Here is an 18957-nt window from a genome sequence, read left to right on the forward strand (position 1 = left end):
CAGAGGGCGCCTGCCTGATTAGTTCGTGGGTTCCCTCGGTTCGACGATTGGAACAGGTGGTCAATGTTGTCAGAGCAGTGCGATTCATGGGGTCCGCTCACTCAGAGTGCGAGGTGTTCGTGGACCAAACAGCGGCCATTCTGTTTTCGACCGGGAAACGATGTACTCATTCATGTGTAGCTAAGTATCTGATCACATATTTCCAAAGAGAGACAGAACAGCCGAGAATAGGGTTGTTTGTCCCTCGTGAAACTCTTCTAAGCCTTTTTTTTTTTTTTTTTTTTTTTTTTTTAAAAAAATGTTTCAATGCCGTGCATCTGCTGAACATACAGAAAATGGCAAAAGATATAAATAAAGACCGACCAACGTGGGACTCGAACCCACAACCTTCAGCTATCAACCCTGAGACCCTGTGAGGGGGCTCTAGGTAGGAGGCTGACGCGCTACCATTGCGCCAGCCGGCCAAGTGAAGCGAATTGACTCGCTGTTGACGTCAGGCGAGCAAAGCCTGCTTATGTAGTCCTGTGGTGGGTAGCTGCGTGGGGTCGTGCGTGCGCGCCGTCACAGCTTGAGCTTGTGGAGCTTGCGTGAGAAGTTTCGAGGCAAAGCTGTTTGCGCTAGAGGCAATATGAACAAGTTCTAGCAGTTTTTCAACTTGGAATTGATACCATTATGGCCCGTGGCCCAAATTGTTTTCCGCGGGAAGGCGATTCGTTTCTGTCTTCCCCGGTGCACCTATTAAACAGATGGCAGACGCTCAGGCAGACAAGGTACTAACTCTACCATACCTTCGCGAATTCGACTTTTCTACTCAGCGCATCCTCATTCATTTCCTCCCTTTTCGACAGGTGGCTCATAAGCTATACAGACAGCAGTGGCATAATCCCCATCATGGCTAATCGTAATCTTGGCCTCCTGCGCCCGCTCGCCCTCCTTCGCACCCTTAATCACAGCCACAGGCGGCCCGCTCCCGTTCGCGTTCGCCTGCCCCTCAACCAGTGTCTTCCTCAAGATGGTAATGTCGTGGAAGGTCAGGCGTCTCTGAATGTGTGCCTTGATCGTGGCCTCTTTTGCGGCGAATCTGCATGAGACGGGCGGGGACCTGTTGTTAGCTCAACGAGCCCTGCTGGACAGGTAGAGGTGGAGGGTACAGAGTGCGATGCGCGTACCTTCCAGCCACGAACGAGGCCTTCTTCCACAAATGCTGTTGCGCCTCCAAGTCTTCGATGCCGTTTTCTTGGGTTTCTTGGGGATTTGGCGGGGTGTTGTTCTCTGATCCGCTTGGAATCAGGTGCAGTTCATCTTTGGTGAATATACGCTCGATAAATCTTGGCCCGCGGGGGGTTGCCAAAATTCGGGCAATGCGGGAGATCTGGCAAATATCATTCCCAACATTGAGGGGAAAGGGAAATGCCCTCGGGCTCATGGTAACCCTGCACTGCACGACACCCGAGTGAGGCAGCAACTCAGGTCGTGAACAGACAGCAGTACATAAAAGACGATTGACAGGTTCGCAAGGTGAGCACGGGACAATCAGCTATTCCTTATCAAGACTAGTGCATTACGATAACAAACTATCGGGCGATAGCGATAGCGATAAGAACGACAGCTACGTCATCCTCTGCGTTTCGCACCCGCTTGCCTGGTCAACCAAAGGGATATTACCGTCTCTCCTACTCATGCGTGACCAAAAGAATGCTATTTACATGCCATCCCACCAATGATCCAGTTGTCATAGCAATTTTGAAAGCAATTTTCGATGCCCACGCCCTTCCGTGGGTCCTTCTTTTCCTCTTAACACCTCGTTTGTACCTGTTCTTGACTCTATCGGTGCTTCTGTGAACAACACCCAGGTCAGAGGTTGCTTGGCTGGTTGGTTATTGAAGAATTTTGAATCTATTGGTCGTCGGCCAAAAGAGGGGCACGCTCCTGGTCGGCCGGAGCGGAGCGGCGGGGCCAGGAGTACTCCTTGCCAGACCAAGCAGGGTAGGCAATGACGAGGGTCGAGACGAAGAGGACGGCCATGATGGTGAAGGCAAAGATCCACTGGAAAGCAATAACCTTGTCGTAGAACTGAGCAACACCGATGGCGGCGGACAAAACGCTGAGAGAGAAGCCCATGGTGTAATCCTGCGACATGTTAGTTGAGTGGATCGAATTGCCTTCTCATGCCAGACTTACCTTGTAGATAGTAATGAAGAAGCCACCGTAGACAAGAATGGACCAAATGAAGATGTTGCCGAAGATGCGGGCAACGAGGTTGTCGGGGTCGTGGACCATGATCGCACCGTTCCAGTAGATGGCAACAAAGGTCCATGCCAAGGGAGCAGACACGACGGGCCAGTGGATGAAACGAGGATATGCGTTGTGGCGGAAGTACAGCGAAGACAGGTTGGCGAAGTTGATGATCAAGATGAGCTCGGCCCAAACGAAGTGGGAGCGCACGAATAGCATGACGAAGGCGAAGTGGAGCAGGTTGTGGAAGATGAAGTGAGAACCGACGCTCGCAGCAGCGTTCACGTAGTCGGTGTTGCTGGAGAAGAGGTGGGCGACGTAGCCGATCTGGAGGATGAAGAGAACAATCCTAGGATAGTCAATACCACGCACCCTCTTGCGATTCTTCGTGCTTACCAGTAGATATCAATAATGGTCGCGTTCAAAGTGAAGGCGGTGCGGTACAGGTAGTTCTGATCCCATATTCTCCTGCGGATCGTGAAGCCATCGTGAGGCTCGTTGGTGACGTAGTACAGGGTGACGACCAGGGCGAGAAGCCAAGACAAGATGGTCAGGACTTTGTATGTCGTGATGGAACCAGCGCTATGAGACTCCTTCTTAGAGAAGGGGTTCACTGGGGGCAGATTAGCAAGCTGTAGCAAGCGAAGGACAAGACGACGACATACATGCGTTGATACGCTCCGAGGCGGTAGGCATCGTGACGCGAGCTCGTAAATCGCAAGGTGGTGAAATAAGTCGGATTTCTTCCCAGCGGTCCTTAATCCACAGTCAGCTTTCAATGAAGCTTTTGGTGGTTGTGCAGCGAGGTCGTGTTGGAAGCAGGAGAGATGGCGTAGGTTGGATGGGCGGCAGGCGGGTAGCATTTAAACGAGCAGGTAAAGAAACATGGATGGTAGCTGGGATGCGAAATCTGCGGGGAAGCAACTCGCCACAGGCACATTAGCGTGTAACGCAGATGCAAGAGACGTACCTCCCCTGGTGCAGGCCGGAAAGGAAGGTAGGTGCTGAGGGCGTGGGCTGCATGTACATCGGCTTCTCTTTCATATCGACGTGCGTGGGCCGTCTGCCTTACAACTCCACGTCCGCGAGAGCCACGCCCCCACGACGATGCTTTCCCATTGCGGGAACTGGCAACTACTGCGTGAGGTGGCCCCCAACAAGAGTACCGCCCTGGCCACATGCTGCTCATGATCCAAGGTTGACCGTGTCAGGAGCATAACCCAATCCTGAGGTGCACGAGAAAAGCTTGGAAAAGGACGGGCAGGGACAGCGAGCAAATGAGATGGGATGGGGCTTGTGTGTGCTTGTTTGGACGCCTCGCTTGGCTGGGTAGGCTATGGGTTGGCTGCTTGCTGACACCTGAGGCCAAGGACCATCCTACTACCGATTGGATACGGTCTGCAGCACGTAAGGCAGGTGTATGGGTGACCTGCTCTGCTCGGTCGGTGGATGGATCTTTTGAGGCCTTGAATCGAGGCTTTCATCGGTGTTGTAGCTGGTATACGTGCCTACGTACAGTACACATGGGCGACGGGCAAGCGCTTTGAATCGGGATCGGCCCTGCGTTTGGCGGTTCAACAACATGATACAAGGAGTCCGCTGGCCGGAGCCAATGCATTGGCGGTCGACTGGCCGATCTAGCCCCAGCTAACCCTGTTTGTTGCTCTTCCCTGTCCGTTTAGCAGCCACACTTTAAGGTCAGTAGTCGCGAAGGTCAAGATGGCGAGCTGTCGTCAGAGCTGACGATGCGTGTATGCCTTCCAGCACTGAACGGTTCCCCAGGCCAGCCACCCGGCCTGCTGCGCAGTAGCTGGTCTCGTCCCGTTCATGTAGACACCCATCACAGTCACTGTACCCGTACCTTGATGGGGTGATACAACAGCCACTCGCACCTTGCCTAGCACTGAAGAGGTGGAACAGCTCCAGGATTCGAAGGCCGTGGCATGGGGGTGCCAAGACGACGAAAGATGGAGCGCAAGCCACAGACAGACCTGCGACACAAGCTAAGAAAAGCAAGAGGCTGCATTGGGCCCTTCCATGTACACTCACTTCCTGATGATTTTCGGTTACGAGTACTGTAGGATGAGACCAAACGGCTCGACCTTGAACAGTGAGGAAATGAGGTGAAGCTGGAGCACACGCCAGGCGTTGCGCAGCAGGTGTGGAGCGCATTGCAGCTGCAGTCCGATGGCTGACAGGGGGCAAGACGCCGCGGAGTGCCATCCGTGATTGGGTCATCCTTGCACAAGTATGACGACTTTCCGCAACCTCGCCAGTGGCTCCCCCTCCATCCCGATCCCCATGCTTCAGGGCCACTTTTTCCCGCTCCAAAACTTCTCCATCGCCTCTCTCCGAGGTGCACTGACATTCGTCCCTGCAACCGCCGAGCCCGTCGTTGTCTCCAGCGTCGCTATTGTTGTCATTGAGAAGCGTTGGAGGCGACACCGTCAGTCTCTGGGCATTGCACCGGACCGTCTTGCTAGCGGACCATCGTGTTCTCCTCGTGGCCGCTCATTCCAATGGACTGGCAAACTACTTCGTCCATCAGCCACCACCTCCTCGCTCCTCACTTCGCAATGCCTCGTTTTCTACACTTTCACAGCTGACAGCAGGCCCAAGGGACACCTGTGTCTCAATTCTTCGGCACACCTTGCTTGGAACCTTGGAGGAAACGGGACCCTTGCTTGCCATCCGCCGACACCATCATCATCACCTCATAGCTTCCTCTCCTGGGCTGACGTCCAGCAATGCTTACCAGACGGCGGGTCTGCCCTGCACCTGTGAGGGTGTCGTTGCCTCTTCCTCCAAACTCGACTTCCGCGAATGCAGCATCGGCGCAACTATCGCATCTGGATAGACTCCAGTCACTGCTGCACACCCGTCGTCCAATTCTCCAATGGAACGGGACGCCGTTCGAGAGGGGGGCGGAAGCTATGGTAGCGCCGCACACCAACACCACCACCACTGAACCCAGCCAACCTAGCTAACTCTACCGACTACCTCACACACCGCTCTCTGATGTTCTTTCTTCCTCAGTCAGAAATTGTCACAAATTGACCATCAGCAGAACTTTGACCGAGCCCCATTTCGCCTGATTTCGGCATGTTACCTATGCTTCTGCTTCTTCCAACGGTCGTGCTTCGCCTCCAGCTGCGGTTTGCAAGAGAAAAGAAACATCCATCGGCCCACTGCACGTCTCATGCCACTCGCTCTGTTCTTGGCAAACCAGCCGGGCTGGTCTCGACCCAGAGCTCGTCCTCCTGCAGCTACCTACCTACGACACGGTGCGCGGCTGGCTTCGAAGCCAACGAAACCGCGTCGCTACACGAGGTACTTCTACCATGTCGATACCTCCCCACGTCACCGCACCTTTTTCTCCGGCTTCTGGGCTAAATTGCGGGGCAACGCCAGCCACGGTCACCTGGCCCATCCTCGACACACCCGACCTTGCCTGCCCCTCACGTCCCGATTGTCATGACAGCATTCGCGATCCAACCGCCCGAGCATTGAGAGACAACTGGCGCTGTAACTACCGACTGCCTGCCGCAAATCACAGCTCACTTTTCTACGTTGGCGAAGGAATCACATCTCGATTTCGGCGCCTCTTGCACTCTTTCCGAGATGTGGCGGTTAAGCGAATGCTCGAATTATTGTAAGGTATCTTGTTTTGGCTCGATGTACGGCTATTTTCTCTATCCCCGGGTCTCTTTTTCCCAAGCGCATGCGCGTTGCAATTCTCCAAAAGTTGATGGGAAGTTTCCCCAGCTATCTCATACCATTTTTGGACCACCTTTGGACCCTCGATCTTGTTTGCACATCCTCGAGTGGGATAATTGCTACCAAAGACATCAGCCCGGGTCTTGAATTTTCTACCTGGCGCCATCTTCTTACCCTGAAATACCTATCTCCTGCATCGTTTAACCTAGCCAAACTCCTTGCTACTCTTCGAGACGATGGTGACCCATCCAGGCTTTGTTGAGAACCCCAACTTGATCTTGATACTAGATCGAAAATACCCGTCTCTCTTGTAAGGCTGTCGTACCTCTTGACTTGCTCGTCTTCTCCTATTCTGGTACCCTTTTCGGCGACGATCGATGAAATCGCCTCGTCGGCAGCCGTCTGCAACCCTCGGTGAGGCTTCGGTCTCCGACCACGCGGCGCCGGTGATTCGCTTCGGGCAATCGGGGCCGCGAACTCTGACGTTTTTGTGTAAGGTATCCTGCCGAAGCCGGCTATGGACTCTGTCTCGCGTTGTTCTGTGTAACGACCTCCGCTTTCTAGCGACCAGTCGTTTGGACGGTGAGGACTCATTTTGCGTCTTATGGGGTTTTGATGGGTCGTTCTTCTTGCGTTGCCCGTAGATTCATCTTCGCCCTGAGAGCCTGCGTTGGCAGCCATCTTTATGCGAGTATGCTGGAACCGCTTTGCCCGAGGCAGGCAATTCATCTCTATTGGAATTTCCGAGCAGATGGAATTGCCAAATCGAACGCGGCCGCGCAACCCAATGGAGGCGACCCCACTAGGTTTTGTATCTTGTGAGTGGTGGTTTGGGCGCGAAGACCATTTCCATTCGTGCCCGACGACGTTCAGTGGCCGGCTGTGCATGCAGCTGCAACTTACAAAGTACGAAATCCGCTGCTTCCCGCTGATTGGTCTTGAAAGTACTACACTTATGGACGTAACACTGTGAAATTCCAATTTCCAATTTTCTGGGTCGCGTCCCATGAGGCAGACTCAAACGGAAGCCTTGCCAATAAAGTCTTCGAAAATGAGCCTCAACAGTGACAATGCCACCCCTAGGCAGTTTGCCTTGTTGGGCTCTGCGGCCTTTTTCTGGGAGGGGATTTCGCCTGACAGCACTTTGTGCTGTCTTCATATGGTAGCTACAGCAGCCAGCTTGAAGTAACAATCGCGGTGCTCTTCATCATTCACCTTTCGATGCCAGGGAATTCGAGAAACCCACGGAAAGCACCATTGATGAATATCAAAACGAGAGCCCGACGAAAGCCGCAGGGGGAATGGGAAAGGTTGAAGCCTATCATCTGTGATCTATACGCAAGCAAAACCCTCGAGGAGGTGAGGGAAATCCTACAGAACGATCACAATATCCAAGCCACGTCCGTAATTCCCCTTTTTACGAGGGGAACTGGAAGCTGATTTTCTTCTCAGAAAGCGACAGCTGGTTTACAGGCTAGAGAAATGGGAAATGAGAAAGTACAACACCGGGGAACCCGAGAGCTCAGCCAGTCCAGCTAGCCAACACAGCGAGTCCAGCCCTGTCGAGATTTACAGCTGCGACGGCGACTGTGCCATAGCCCATTCCATTTCCGACGTGATCCGAGAAGACCAGACGGTTGGCATCCAGGCTGCAGAGGTTCTGCTTGCTGTCTGCGACACAGAAGGTGCATGGAAGGAATTCAAAAAAGCCGAGAACAACGGTTCGATATACTTGACAGCTCTGGCTCGATCTGCCGAGACGGAAAATCAATGCAAAGTCACATTGGACCTACTCGGAAACCAGATCTTCCCATCATCGATAGACCCTGATCTACCCCAGTTGTGCCTTCTGTACGCACTTGTTTGCGACAACTTCAAGTGTGGGTTGGGGGACAAGACACAGACCATCGCCGATGCTGTCTCGGCCTGCGCGGTCGTCATCAACAGCTTCCTACTTCGAGACAAGAATTCGGTCGATTTGGCTCACTATATTTTACTGGACAACTTCATGCAAAACCACGACGAGCTCCTCGATGATATGTGCAAGAGCCAGCTTCAGTTTTATCTCAGCAACGTCGATACATGGGTCTTGACTGGCAGCATGGAAAACACAATGCAATCTAGCAGCTTCTGCGACGATTCCTCATCATCGCTACCTGTACGCGTGCTCCAGCAGTGTCTTGTGTGGTGCTGTCAGCAACTTCACCATGTATCCAATGATTTGGACTACACAATGCGACTCCAAATCAACATCCACCCTGGTGAATACCAAGCGGCCTGGAAAGACGTCATCGAACTCTTCGGCACACTCTGGCGTATACTCAAATACCAATTCATATCCAAAGGCAAGTGGCCAAAGTGGGCGGGCCAGTCTGTCGAGGCCATGAACATTTCTCACGCCGAGACTCTCTCTTACGTCTGCTGGCTTTTGGTTAACCCCAAGAACATCATTGGCAGCAGCGAGGGGGAGCAGGACCTGTTTGTGAGATCAAGAGTGGTGGCCCACGACGTATTCCATTGGTCATCCGAAGCCTTGTGGGTAGCTTTCCGGGAGGCCTTCGAGAGATTCAACAGACTCACTGTTGCAGATGGCAAAGAGAACAGAGACTTTGGCGCCGCTGCCATCGAGCAGTTTAGAGCCTTCGTTAGAATCACGCTTCATGGGTCTGATGATTCCAACGCGGCCCTTACGGCAGACATGGCTGGGCTTTGGTGGGGAGGTTGCGGTGCCGGATGATGCCTGGGCAATCGATGCTTTTGTCGATGCCTCTGTCGTGGTACATGCTGGTGCGGTGCTTTCTTGCTGGTTCGCCTTCGTTGAAAGCGTGAAGCTGGCATTACTTTCTTTTTGTATAGTCTTTCGTTATCGTTCTCTCGTTACTACTTAGTTCTGACGACATTCAATATCAGGACGTTTTCGTAGCAATGTCCCTACTTGACGTATTCTTTTCTACTGGTGAAAGCGAAGCATGCGCAACATCATGTGCGACCATCAAAGCCCAAGCCAACCAATGGCTTGCTATGGCCACGTTCGGATTAGGAGATCACATCCTCTTTCATTCCCCTTCATCTTGATCGTATAACACTGCGATACTTCTGGGCCAATGAGAGATGCCGACAGGCACTTGCATCAGCGAGGAAGCCATTCAGAGTGCCAGCATTATCGTCCTCGAAACAAGAATGATGAACTATGAAAGCGTCTTGCCACATGCGAAAACCGATCACAATTGGCCGGCCTCTGAACCACTCCTGCTTTCATTTTGATAATTGAACAAGTTGGGCGAGGGTCCCCTATAGAAACTTCAGCCAGCTACTCCAGCCTATATATGAGGTATAAACATTTCGGCGTAGCAATCTCCTCCGAGAGAATAATCGAAACCGAACTCGACCCACGGCCAATGTCTCTTTAGCATCGGCCTACAAACCGACCTGTCTTGAAGTTGAATGTTGGAAGACACGACCCCGACAGCGTCCCATTATTTCAGAAGCTGCAATAACGGTTGGAATATGTGAATAAATACCGCACGAGAAGAAAGGAAGAGCGGCAAGGTAGGACGACGAGCTAGGGTTGGAAGGGAGAGACTGTGGGCTAAGCAGTAGTAGCACTCGCCATCATGGGATTCATCGACCCTTCGGGGAAGCCATCCATCAAAATGACAACACGTGCACAATCTTGTTGTCCTCAAGAAAGACCTGAGTCATACAAGCCCTAGTCTAATATGGTTTTTCGCAACAAACCCGCTCAGTCCGTTGATGGTCTCTTGCGAAGACATTCTGTTTGATGACGCATTTGAACGCATGCACGGAAATGGGGGCGTAACCCCTTCGATGTGACCTGTATAAAAGCTTCAATGATGCCAGAGGCTTGGGATCTGTCCAATCTTCTCCGTGACAGAAAATCTGTAATCGTGGAATATGTGTCTGGCCACTTGTTGTGAACTTCAGAGTAATTGGACTTTACGGATGTCTCTTGCACATACTCTGCCACTCTGCATTATCTCTTTCTTATTATTCCGTGCGAATGAAAAGGCACAGTACACAGCTCCATGGCATCTCGATGCGATTTCAATAGATCCAGAGATTCAGCTCTCCTGCAAGCAGGCCATGATGGCAAAGAAAGAAGAAGAGATCCGACATATTGTTCGGGGTTAGAGATATCAAATGTCTTTCTTGACGCTCTTAGATACGTCTAAATTATATCTGATTACTTCATTACAGAACAGACAGCTGCAGTACTCAATTGCTATCGATGAGGTACTTACGACTGAATGACATCTGTGATATATGATGGATAACATCCTTTTTCGGCTCTCCGACTGAGGTACCCAGCTATTCGGACATCATATGGAGAAGCTAAGCTAGGATTTAGTCCTGTGCCATGAAACTAACATCTTTACATGGATATTGAACTGCTGCTTCAAGATCGAACAGCGATGAAACCACGACAGGATCATCTGCTCAAGGCGCCCATGGTCATAGAGATGTTGCACTTAATACATCAAGGTGAACCGTATAGCCAGATCAGTACCGTAGCCTCAGCTTAACCAATTGGCCAAGTGTCGAGCGGGAGACGTATAATAAAACGGGATGTTGAATAAACTTGCAAGGATGGCAATCGAGAGTGCGTCATAAAACGTGGGACTAACGGGTCGGTCGAACCAAACCAGGTTGTCGCAAGTGACTTGCCCCTATGATGGAAAACCCAAGAAGAGCTAGGCTTGAGGTTCGGAAAGCATTTGGCCGTCCGTGAAGAAAATACAGGCCCACCACCAACTTAAAAACGTGTGAGTTCACACATTCAGGAGACTCAAGTTCGGCAAATGGAAGCGTCAGCAAGTAGTTACCTGCGCTCTATATCTACTTGATCTTCAAAGAACGCATCATTTGACAGAATGACAAAGAATTATCCACTTCTGTCCGTTCTTGTCGACTATGGTTATGGGCGACCTTTACAGACCGGAGATTGATGATGTCTGGCGGCTGACACTTGCGACCGAACGATGCCATAAACTCCGCGATACCATGGTCGCGTCCATCATCGTCTCAAAAATATATGTGAATCAGTCAGAAAACCTTACACAGATAGAGGTCAAACCCAAACAAGAGAGCACCTAAGAACTGTGTTTAATGGACAGAGTGCGGACAGTGAACTCTGCATTGGAGGTAGCTGGCAGCCTCCATCATCGAGGATATGCTCGAACAGGATCATTGCCACCCGATCATCAGGACCCCGGATACTGGCTCACTACTTAGGCAAAAGGAGAACGAGACAAGCCATCATTAGTTGCTCCGAGAAGCTGAAAAGCTTTACTAAGTGCCCTGTCATGCATGCATGCGCAAGCGTCTCTCGAGACATCGTTGACGGGTCCAAAGGCTGCTACGCTGAGATAAATATAGGTCCGATGACAAATCCTAGGGGAACTATATCTTCAGAATGCGAATTCTTCCACTACACGGCTGATTGACCACGGCTGGAATAGTGTTGCAGGCATTGACACTCTTGGACGAGTGCCTCATAGAAGGGTCATGTGTCGCGTGATGCACAACCGCCGTTGGATTGAATGTATTTTGGTCTTGTCGAGATGAATGATCTCATCCAACGAGTGCATAAGAGAAGTAGAGGTATAGAGAACGGCTCGTTTTTTACTCCAAATCAGCCCAATATCGGAAGTCTGGCGTCAAATCACCATCTTTAACTGAATATTGCCGGCATGGGACAGGTCCATTGGGTCTGTTCTCATTGACTGCACGACGCCGATCACAATTTATATCGTCTCAGGGTGCTGATAGAGAATTTCCAAGATGTTTGAAGCGGGTTCTTCTCTAGTCCTGCGACCCTGGTGGCAAAGGGACTGGGTCTGCAGAGGTCTCATGACATCAAAACTGGCATTGATCTAGAATATATAAATCGCAGCCTGAACTCAGGTATACAGATTTGAAGAACGACAGTTCGCGGTATATCGAGAAGTTTGGCATTTGCAAATAAATCGGTACATACCACCAGGATTCCTCCGATGTGAGAGCAATAGATTGCACTCTTCACAACACATACTAGTCAAATGGCGATAATAAACCACAGTACGAGAATACCCTCACGACAAAGAAGAAGAGGGACGTTTCGATCGCTTGGCAGTGACGGTAGACATCGAGATGAAGTCCAGAGCAACTACGCGTTGCAACAACGCAAAGACTCTCATGAAAGCGAGGCGTGTATGAGCCAGATGTCATTGGTAGTTTCCTCGCAAGTGAGATACGCCTTATGACGGAATCGGACTCAGGGGCAATGTAAGACTTGGGGTTACTATAGTCTGTCGGTCTTAGAAGAGGCAACTTTGGTAATGATATTGGAGCTTCGTGGAGATGGATTCGGTTATGCGTGTGGTTTCTACTTTACCTACTACAATGGAATGACCATGCAACATACTGTTCTGTGCCTCCAAAAATCTCGCCTGACACTAGTATCTCATGTGATGTTACTGTTGCTGTCCACTATTGCTTGTCCGAATAAACAAACTTTACAGAACAACAGACGATGCGAGAGACTTTTGTGAGAGACCGGTGAGTCCGATGTCAGACCATTGCGGGGGTCGGATGGTGTGTTCAGAGAAGGAGCGCGATATCTCCACTCGAGCTGGCTCGGGTTCCAAGGGCAGGAGAATATTCGAATCGTGGTCTAGTTCAGCAAACGACCTCTGAATCAAGCCACTTTATACTTGAGCCAACAATCGTCATCGACCCGCACCTAATACGACCCGCGCGTGTATAAATCAGCACGCTCAGCTTCAAAGTAGATAGACAGCCAGCGATATTGAAGAATTGGACTACGGCGAACGACAGAATGATCGCGAGACACTGGTCAAGGTTCATGAAGCTCACCCTATTTGACTTCTGCTTGAAGCATACCGCATTCACCATCTCCAACTCACGCAGCTGAATACGTGGGAACTAACATATAGAATTGAAGGAGAGAGAGAAGTTTTCAGTGCAACTCCAGTTCGATGGCCGCGGAGTTAGCCGAATTGTGGTTATTGTAAGGCAAACTGCTCACATATTCAACTGGAGACCCGAGCCTTTGATGGTTATCATTTGTCTTGTCACACCAAAAGATGACCCCAATCATGCTTTTATAGCCTGATACATGCTACTTGACGGTGGTTACCAAAGGTTATCTTATGGCCAAAAGGATTCCAAACCTCAAGTCTCGCTCAATTAACATGCCCTTTACAGGTCAGGGGCGCCGTCTACATCTATCAGCGCCCTCTATATCGCTTCAAGACTCTATCGACATCAAATCTCGCTCGAATTTTCACTCCTTCGCAACCCCCCACATCGTCTCCAAGTCTTCCTTCTCACCACTGTGATACACCATATCATAAAACACACCCTTTCGTTTATACAATTCTGACGGGCGTCCCGCTTCCACAACCCTGCCGGCGCCCATAACAACAACAGTATCATAATCCGCAATCGTCCGAAGCCTGTGTGCAATCGTGACCAGCGTCCGGTCGCTGTCCACCTCCCTCCTCAGCACCGCCTGGATCCCGCGGTCCGTCTCGTAGTCCATGCTCGCGGTCGCCTCGTCGAGCAACATCAGCCTGCTGCCCCTCACCAGCGCACGGCACAGCGACAGGACCTGTCTCTGGCCGTGGGAAAAGTTCTCGCCCTTGGCGTTGACGGTCGTTGACAGCGCGAGGCCGGGCGCCTCGGTCGAGGGATCGGCGTCTGCGTCGTCCGAGTCGGAGTGGTACTGGAACGAGGCGATGCCTTGGCACGACTCGAGGGCTCTCTCGAGGGTCGGGGGCGCAATTGTGCCGGTGGGATCTAGGTTGGAGCGCAGAGTGCCGTTGAAGAGGACTGCTTCCTGGGGGATGATGGTGAGGGCTTCGCGGAGGCGACGGCGGGGGATCTTGGTGATATCGATTCCGTCGTAGAGGATCTGGCCTGAGACGATGTGGGTGAAGCGCAGTAGAGAGAGAACAAGCTGCAATGCGGTGTTAGTTGGGTCTCATCATACACAATGATCGTTGATACGTACTGTGGACTTGCCGCTGCCGGTGCGGCCGATGATGGCGACTCTCTCTCCAGCCTTGAACTTGAGGTTGACATCTGTTAGGATGTTGGGCCCGTTCTCGTCGTATCGGATGGTGACGTTGCGGAACTCGATCTCGCCTGTCGCAGGCCAGTCCTTCGGGATGGCATGCGCCGGGTCGTCGGTGTACTCGCCCTCCTCTGGGTACGACTCATCCGACTTTTCCTCGGGCTCGAGACCGGCGTACTCTTTGATGCGCCCAAACTGCTTGTGGTCAGTATCATACTTGATTTCAAATCGGGGCAACTCACGCTCTGCAGCTCGATCTCGAGGTCGTTCATGCTGCGAACCAACATCAAAATAGTCTGGCTCAATCCCGTGGCATTAGTGAGCGAGAAGCCCACGAGTCCGGCAGCGATGATACCGGCCTTGGACACGGCAATGATACCAGCGCTCAATCCCACCAAAGCCGTGACTACGTCCACACGCATGGCTACCCATCGGTTGCAGTTGAAGTTGGCCTCTGCCGCGCGGGACCACACGCGAAGCTTATCGGCCAGGTTGTTGCCGAACTGCTCAGACATGCCACTCCTGGCGCGGATGACCGCCAACCCAGCCAAAGTGTCCGCGAACTGCGTGAAGATAGGGGACTGTGCCGACGCCACGAGACGCTTGATCGTTACCGCGGTGCGTGTGTACAGCTCGCCGATGATGATACCGAGGAAGCAGGTCACTGCGGCGGGAACCATGAAAACCGGCAAAATGGAGCTGATTGCGAAAATTCGAATGATCAATGCCATGCTACTCTCCAAGAACGCGCGGAGCTGCGGGCTGACGGTCAAGTCCAAAGACGACATGTCGCTCGAGAAACGGTTGATGATGCGGCCGACGGGAGTCTTCTTGTACCATGAGAGCGACACGCGCATGACGGCGCGGATGAAGTCGTTGTGGAGCTTGCGGGCAGCGTGCCAGGCGCCGTTTTCAAAGACGAGAAAGACGCCAGCGTAGATGACGGATTCGGCCACGGTGATGGCGGCGTAGATGCCAAGGTAGAAGGCGATGTCGACGGCGACCTGGCTGCTGTAGGCCTCGACCCAGACAGAGAGCCAGAGGGAGCCAGCCATGACTGCGACCTGCGAGAGGAGCATCATAATCAGGCAGAACATGGCGTACCACGGCCCACCAAAGTAAACCATGTACTTGAAGACTGTACCATTGTCAGCTCGTTCATCAAGGGAAAAGGGTATTACTCACACATAAGACGTCCACTCCTTCCGCCGGTCTTCATCTCCTGAGCCACCGCGTCCTTGGTTCCCTTATCATCAGCGACCTTGTTATTGTCGTTGATGGGATCCGTCTGTGTCTCGACTTCGGTATCTGAAGAGTCAGAGTTGTCCGCCTCGCCCTCGATGTCCTTAGCAACGGCAACGGGTTGCCTGACGACGCCGATGTTCTGTTCAATGTTCTTCATCTCCCCGTCTTCGAGGGTGATGGCGATGTCAGCCTGCGCAGCAACCCAGGGTTGCTGGGCCACGAGCACAACAGTACGTCCCTTGAGAAGGTCAGAGCAGAAGCAACGCTCCCAGAGCAAAGCAGACGTCTTGGCGTCCAGTGCTGAAAATACGTCATCGAGAAGAAGCAGCGGTGCCTTCGAGTAGAGGGCCCTAGCCAGAGCGACGCGGGCCTTTTGGCCTCCCGACAGTGATGATCCGTTCTCGCCGACTACGGTCTGTTCACCGTGCTCCATCTCCCGCAGGTCTACCGGCAAGCAGCAGGCGTTGATAACGTTATCGTAGCGAACCTTCTCATAAGCGCTGTTAAAGAGAATGTTCTCCTTGATAGTGTCATTCTGCAACCATGAAGTCTGAGACGCGAACGCAACATCCTTAGGCCGCGTGATCGAACCGCTCTCCTTGACGGTCTCTCCCAGGATTGCCAGAAGGAGGGTCGTCTTGCCACTTCCGCTGACACCCGATACGACATTGAGACCGCCTTCTACAAAGTCGATGGAGAGATCCTTGAGCAAAAAGCTCGCAGTCTTGTGTCTTCTGAATGTCGCACCCTGAATCTGAAGCGTTCCCTCGGGGTACTTCTCCAAAGGAGTAGCAGTATCGAAGTACTTGTCAAGGCGGCCGATAGCAATCATAGCGTTAGTAATGTTCCTCGACATGAAGCCCATCTGCGTGATGTTGCGACGAATGGTCTTGACGAGATAGGTAGTAGTAAATGCAGTGGCCGCCGTCAGGGGCTGTCCAAGCACTCCGACGTAGAGCGTAAACATCGAGATCATGGCGATGTACGGCATCAAGGCTGTGATCTGGTTGAGGGTAACGTAAATGAGCGAGACGCGCCACAGATCACGCTGCTCGTTCGCACGCGTATCCTCGATGGTCTTGATGATGGCATCTTCCCAAGCGAAATACTTGACCGCGCGGATCGACGCTAGATATTCCGATACCAGGGAAATACGGGAATCCTGGGCTCTTCTGGCTTTCCTGGTGGCCAAAGCCATCAATCGTGCGACCAAAACCGTCATGGGGGCGGCGAAGAGTAAGATAGCCATGCCGACAAGAGCAGGCCAGCCCAACATCTGGTACAGTCCAACAAAGCCGATCACGGTTCCGGTGGAGACACCCATAGAAACCATGATGATATCTCGCGCTCCAAAGATAGCTTGTACATCGGCGGCCATCAAATTAGCCAAGCGGCCAGCCGGAGTCGACCGTCGAGTTTCGCCTCCAGCCTTCTTCTTTTCAGCCTCCCCCTTGGCAGCAAAGATGTCGTCCTCCAGTTCCATGGACGTAATTGCGCGGTGATAGAGTTCCTGTGTAAGTGCAGACCTCAGGCGCACCACCAGACGAGTCGACGTGAAGACGTACTGCTGGAACAAAACGGACCGCGACAGGGGTCCGGAAAACATGAGGAAGAGCCAGACCCACGGACGGATGATCGAGCCTTGAGGGTCGGCAAGGTAGGAGAGAAGCTGGTACAAAGCGTAAGGAGCGATCAGTTCGGCAGCGTACGCAGTGCTGATGTAGCCAGACATGAGCGCAACTTCGGTCTTGAGAAGGAAGAAAAGCGTCCAAATGGTCGTCTTGCCCCTGAGGCGAGCTTTCTTGATCTTGTCGAGCAGCAAAAGCGGCTCGTCGTACCACGGCAGCCGAGGAAGGTCGTCCACGGTGATTTCTGTGCGCGCACCCTTCCATACCAAGGGGGTAAGCCATTCGAAGGTCATGTAATAGTTGGCCCAACTACAAGTCTCCTCCGGCGCGGGTTCGTTGGTCTCGTAGCCCTCGGGGACGTCGTACTTGAGCGCGGGAGGTACCCACTCTCTAGGAGTAGTGATTGCGATGAGAACAGCAACCGCCAAACTTGCGAGGCCACCTCTTACCGGTGTCGCGATCGCACATGTGCTCGTGGCTTCGATGCAGGGGAGTGCCGACGATGCAGCTAGAATGAGCAGCTCAGTAGATAGAACAAAGTTGACTTGATGCAAGGCAATATGCCGCCAGTGCAAGTCGTTGATGAGCCTGAGAAGGCCGAGTGAAAAGGCGTAGCCAACAGCGACGACGTTCAGCCATGGTGTCTGGCCTCGAGCGCCAGCGAGGGCGAGGAAAGCAAGCGCTGAGCCGCGAGACACTTGAGCGCATAGCTCCCAAGGCCATTTGATGGCAGCGGCACGGTACTCGGGTGATGATGGCTTGGAGCGGCGGTGGAAGAGGCGAGTGGCGGTCCAGAGTACGGAGATGGCGACGATGAAGACTTGAGGATAGCCTGATTCCGCAAACTGTGATACATCATCGATCCAGGCTAGTTCCTCGTGTCTGTGAGGCTGTCAGCACCTGGAACTCGTTTTCATTCAACTCGAGGCAGTAGGAGCTCCCGCGCAACTGCGGATAAAGTATGGGCTTGGCTGGCAAAAGTCTAAAAAAGCCCCAGCATGCAGTTGCGCAACGGCGGGTCGCAACGATCTGCAGGAACGGAGCTGAGGTTGAACCACTCCGGCGGCCATGATATGCCGTCTCACGTACCTTTGAACGGTGGCCAAGAAGGATTGCGACTGGGACCGGGCCGTGGCTGCGAGCGTCAGGGCCCGCTCCATAAAGAAGTCCATGACGGCGGACGTTGAGGTCTGCGATGCGCCGCACGGGAAGGGACCCAAGATGACGTGGGTGTCAGCTCGCTCCCGTCTCGTCGGTTCGCGTCTGCAGTTGGGTGGGTTCGAATGAGTGAGGCTTTCACGAGGGGCACGTCATTGACGATAAGAGAGAGGAAACTGCTGCTGACAGTAGCGTCAAAGGATCCTCGTTTGTTTATCCGACGTATATAAACGAAGGATGATGGGAAACAATACTAGCAAGTGTAAGGAAGGAAAGAAAGAGGAATGCTTCAATTTACCCCGGAAAAAAAGATATGTCGAGCCCACCGGTGAGTACCTGCTTCAGAGTATGCGCAGTACTTGGTATGTATTCGTAAGAGCGATTAGATACGGCAGAGGGAACGCGGATGGGACCAGACCAGACCAGGGACATGGGACATGGGACATGGGACATGGGGGGGATAGATGGCATTTGGGGGGGCACCGCCGAACAAAGTGGATCGAGAGCGCACGAATGGCATCGACAGGCCCAATTGAACCCCCGGTAAGACAGGCAGATGCAGCGCTGAAGATGGGTGAGGGCTGCATTCGTCTGGACGGGTTCTGGTGCCGGGGAGGGGCCGATTTGGCTATGGGTGGATGGTGAGTGGTTGATGAGCCGGGATGACAGAATGATGCGAGCGAGGCATCCAGATGTTGCAATTGCACTTGGCCCTTCTACCCAGCATTCTCCCTCTGTGTCTGTCTCTCAACATCCATACCTACCTAAGCGCGGGTGAATTTGGCCGTCTCGGGACCGCTGCGGGTTTAGGTAGGCCTTTAGAACAGACGCCAGCGCACAATGTCGGAGCGGCTTCGGATGCCGGTGAAGAGGTCG

At 52.7% G+C, this 18957-nt stretch overlaps 4 protein-coding genes across 4 annotated transcripts; 1 reads left to right on the forward strand and 3 right to left on the reverse strand.

Annotated features, from left to right (window-relative positions):
* Positions 1–822: 822 nt before the first annotated feature.
* CGCS363_v004638 (uncharacterized protein) lies at positions 823–1426 on the reverse strand (the record flags this gene model as incomplete). Its single annotated transcript, XM_036636487.1, has 2 exons — positions 823–1102; positions 1170–1426. 2 exons carry the CDS (start codon positions 1424–1426, stop codon positions 823–825), a joined length of 537 nt encoding a protein of 178 aa, XP_036498770.1.
* Positions 1427–1896: 470 nt separating this feature from the next.
* CGCS363_v004639 (uncharacterized protein) lies at positions 1897–2931 on the reverse strand (the record flags this gene model as incomplete). Its single annotated transcript, XM_036636488.1, has 4 exons — positions 1897–2130; positions 2182–2584; positions 2632–2848; positions 2901–2931. 4 exons carry the CDS (start codon positions 2929–2931, stop codon positions 1897–1899), a joined length of 885 nt encoding a protein of 294 aa, XP_036498769.1.
* A 4510-nt stretch (positions 2932–7441) lies between these two features.
* Positions 7442–8689, forward strand: CGCS363_v004640 (uncharacterized protein; the record flags this gene model as incomplete). The annotated part of the gene is made up of 1 exon (XM_036636489.1): positions 7442–8689. The coding sequence occupies one exon, from the start codon at positions 7442–7444 to the stop codon at positions 8687–8689; it is 1248 nt and encodes a 415-aa protein (XP_036497874.1).
* A 4569-nt stretch (positions 8690–13258) lies between these two features.
* abc4 (ATP-binding cassette transporter abc4) lies at positions 13259–18095 on the reverse strand (the record flags this gene model as incomplete). The annotated part of the gene is made up of 5 exons (XM_036636490.1): positions 13259–13933; positions 13988–14245; positions 14293–15188; positions 15236–17805; positions 18013–18095. 5 exons carry the CDS (start codon positions 18093–18095, stop codon positions 13259–13261), a joined length of 4482 nt encoding a protein of 1493 aa, XP_036497875.1.
* Between the last annotated feature and the right edge of the window lie 862 nt (positions 18096–18957).

Source organism: Colletotrichum siamense, assembly GCF_013390195.1.
Source record: "Colletotrichum siamense strain Cg363 chromosome Unknown KSG_Cg363_contig03, whole genome shotgun sequence".
Classification (NCBI taxonomy): Eukaryota; Fungi; Ascomycota; class Sordariomycetes; order Glomerellales; family Glomerellaceae; genus Colletotrichum; species Colletotrichum siamense.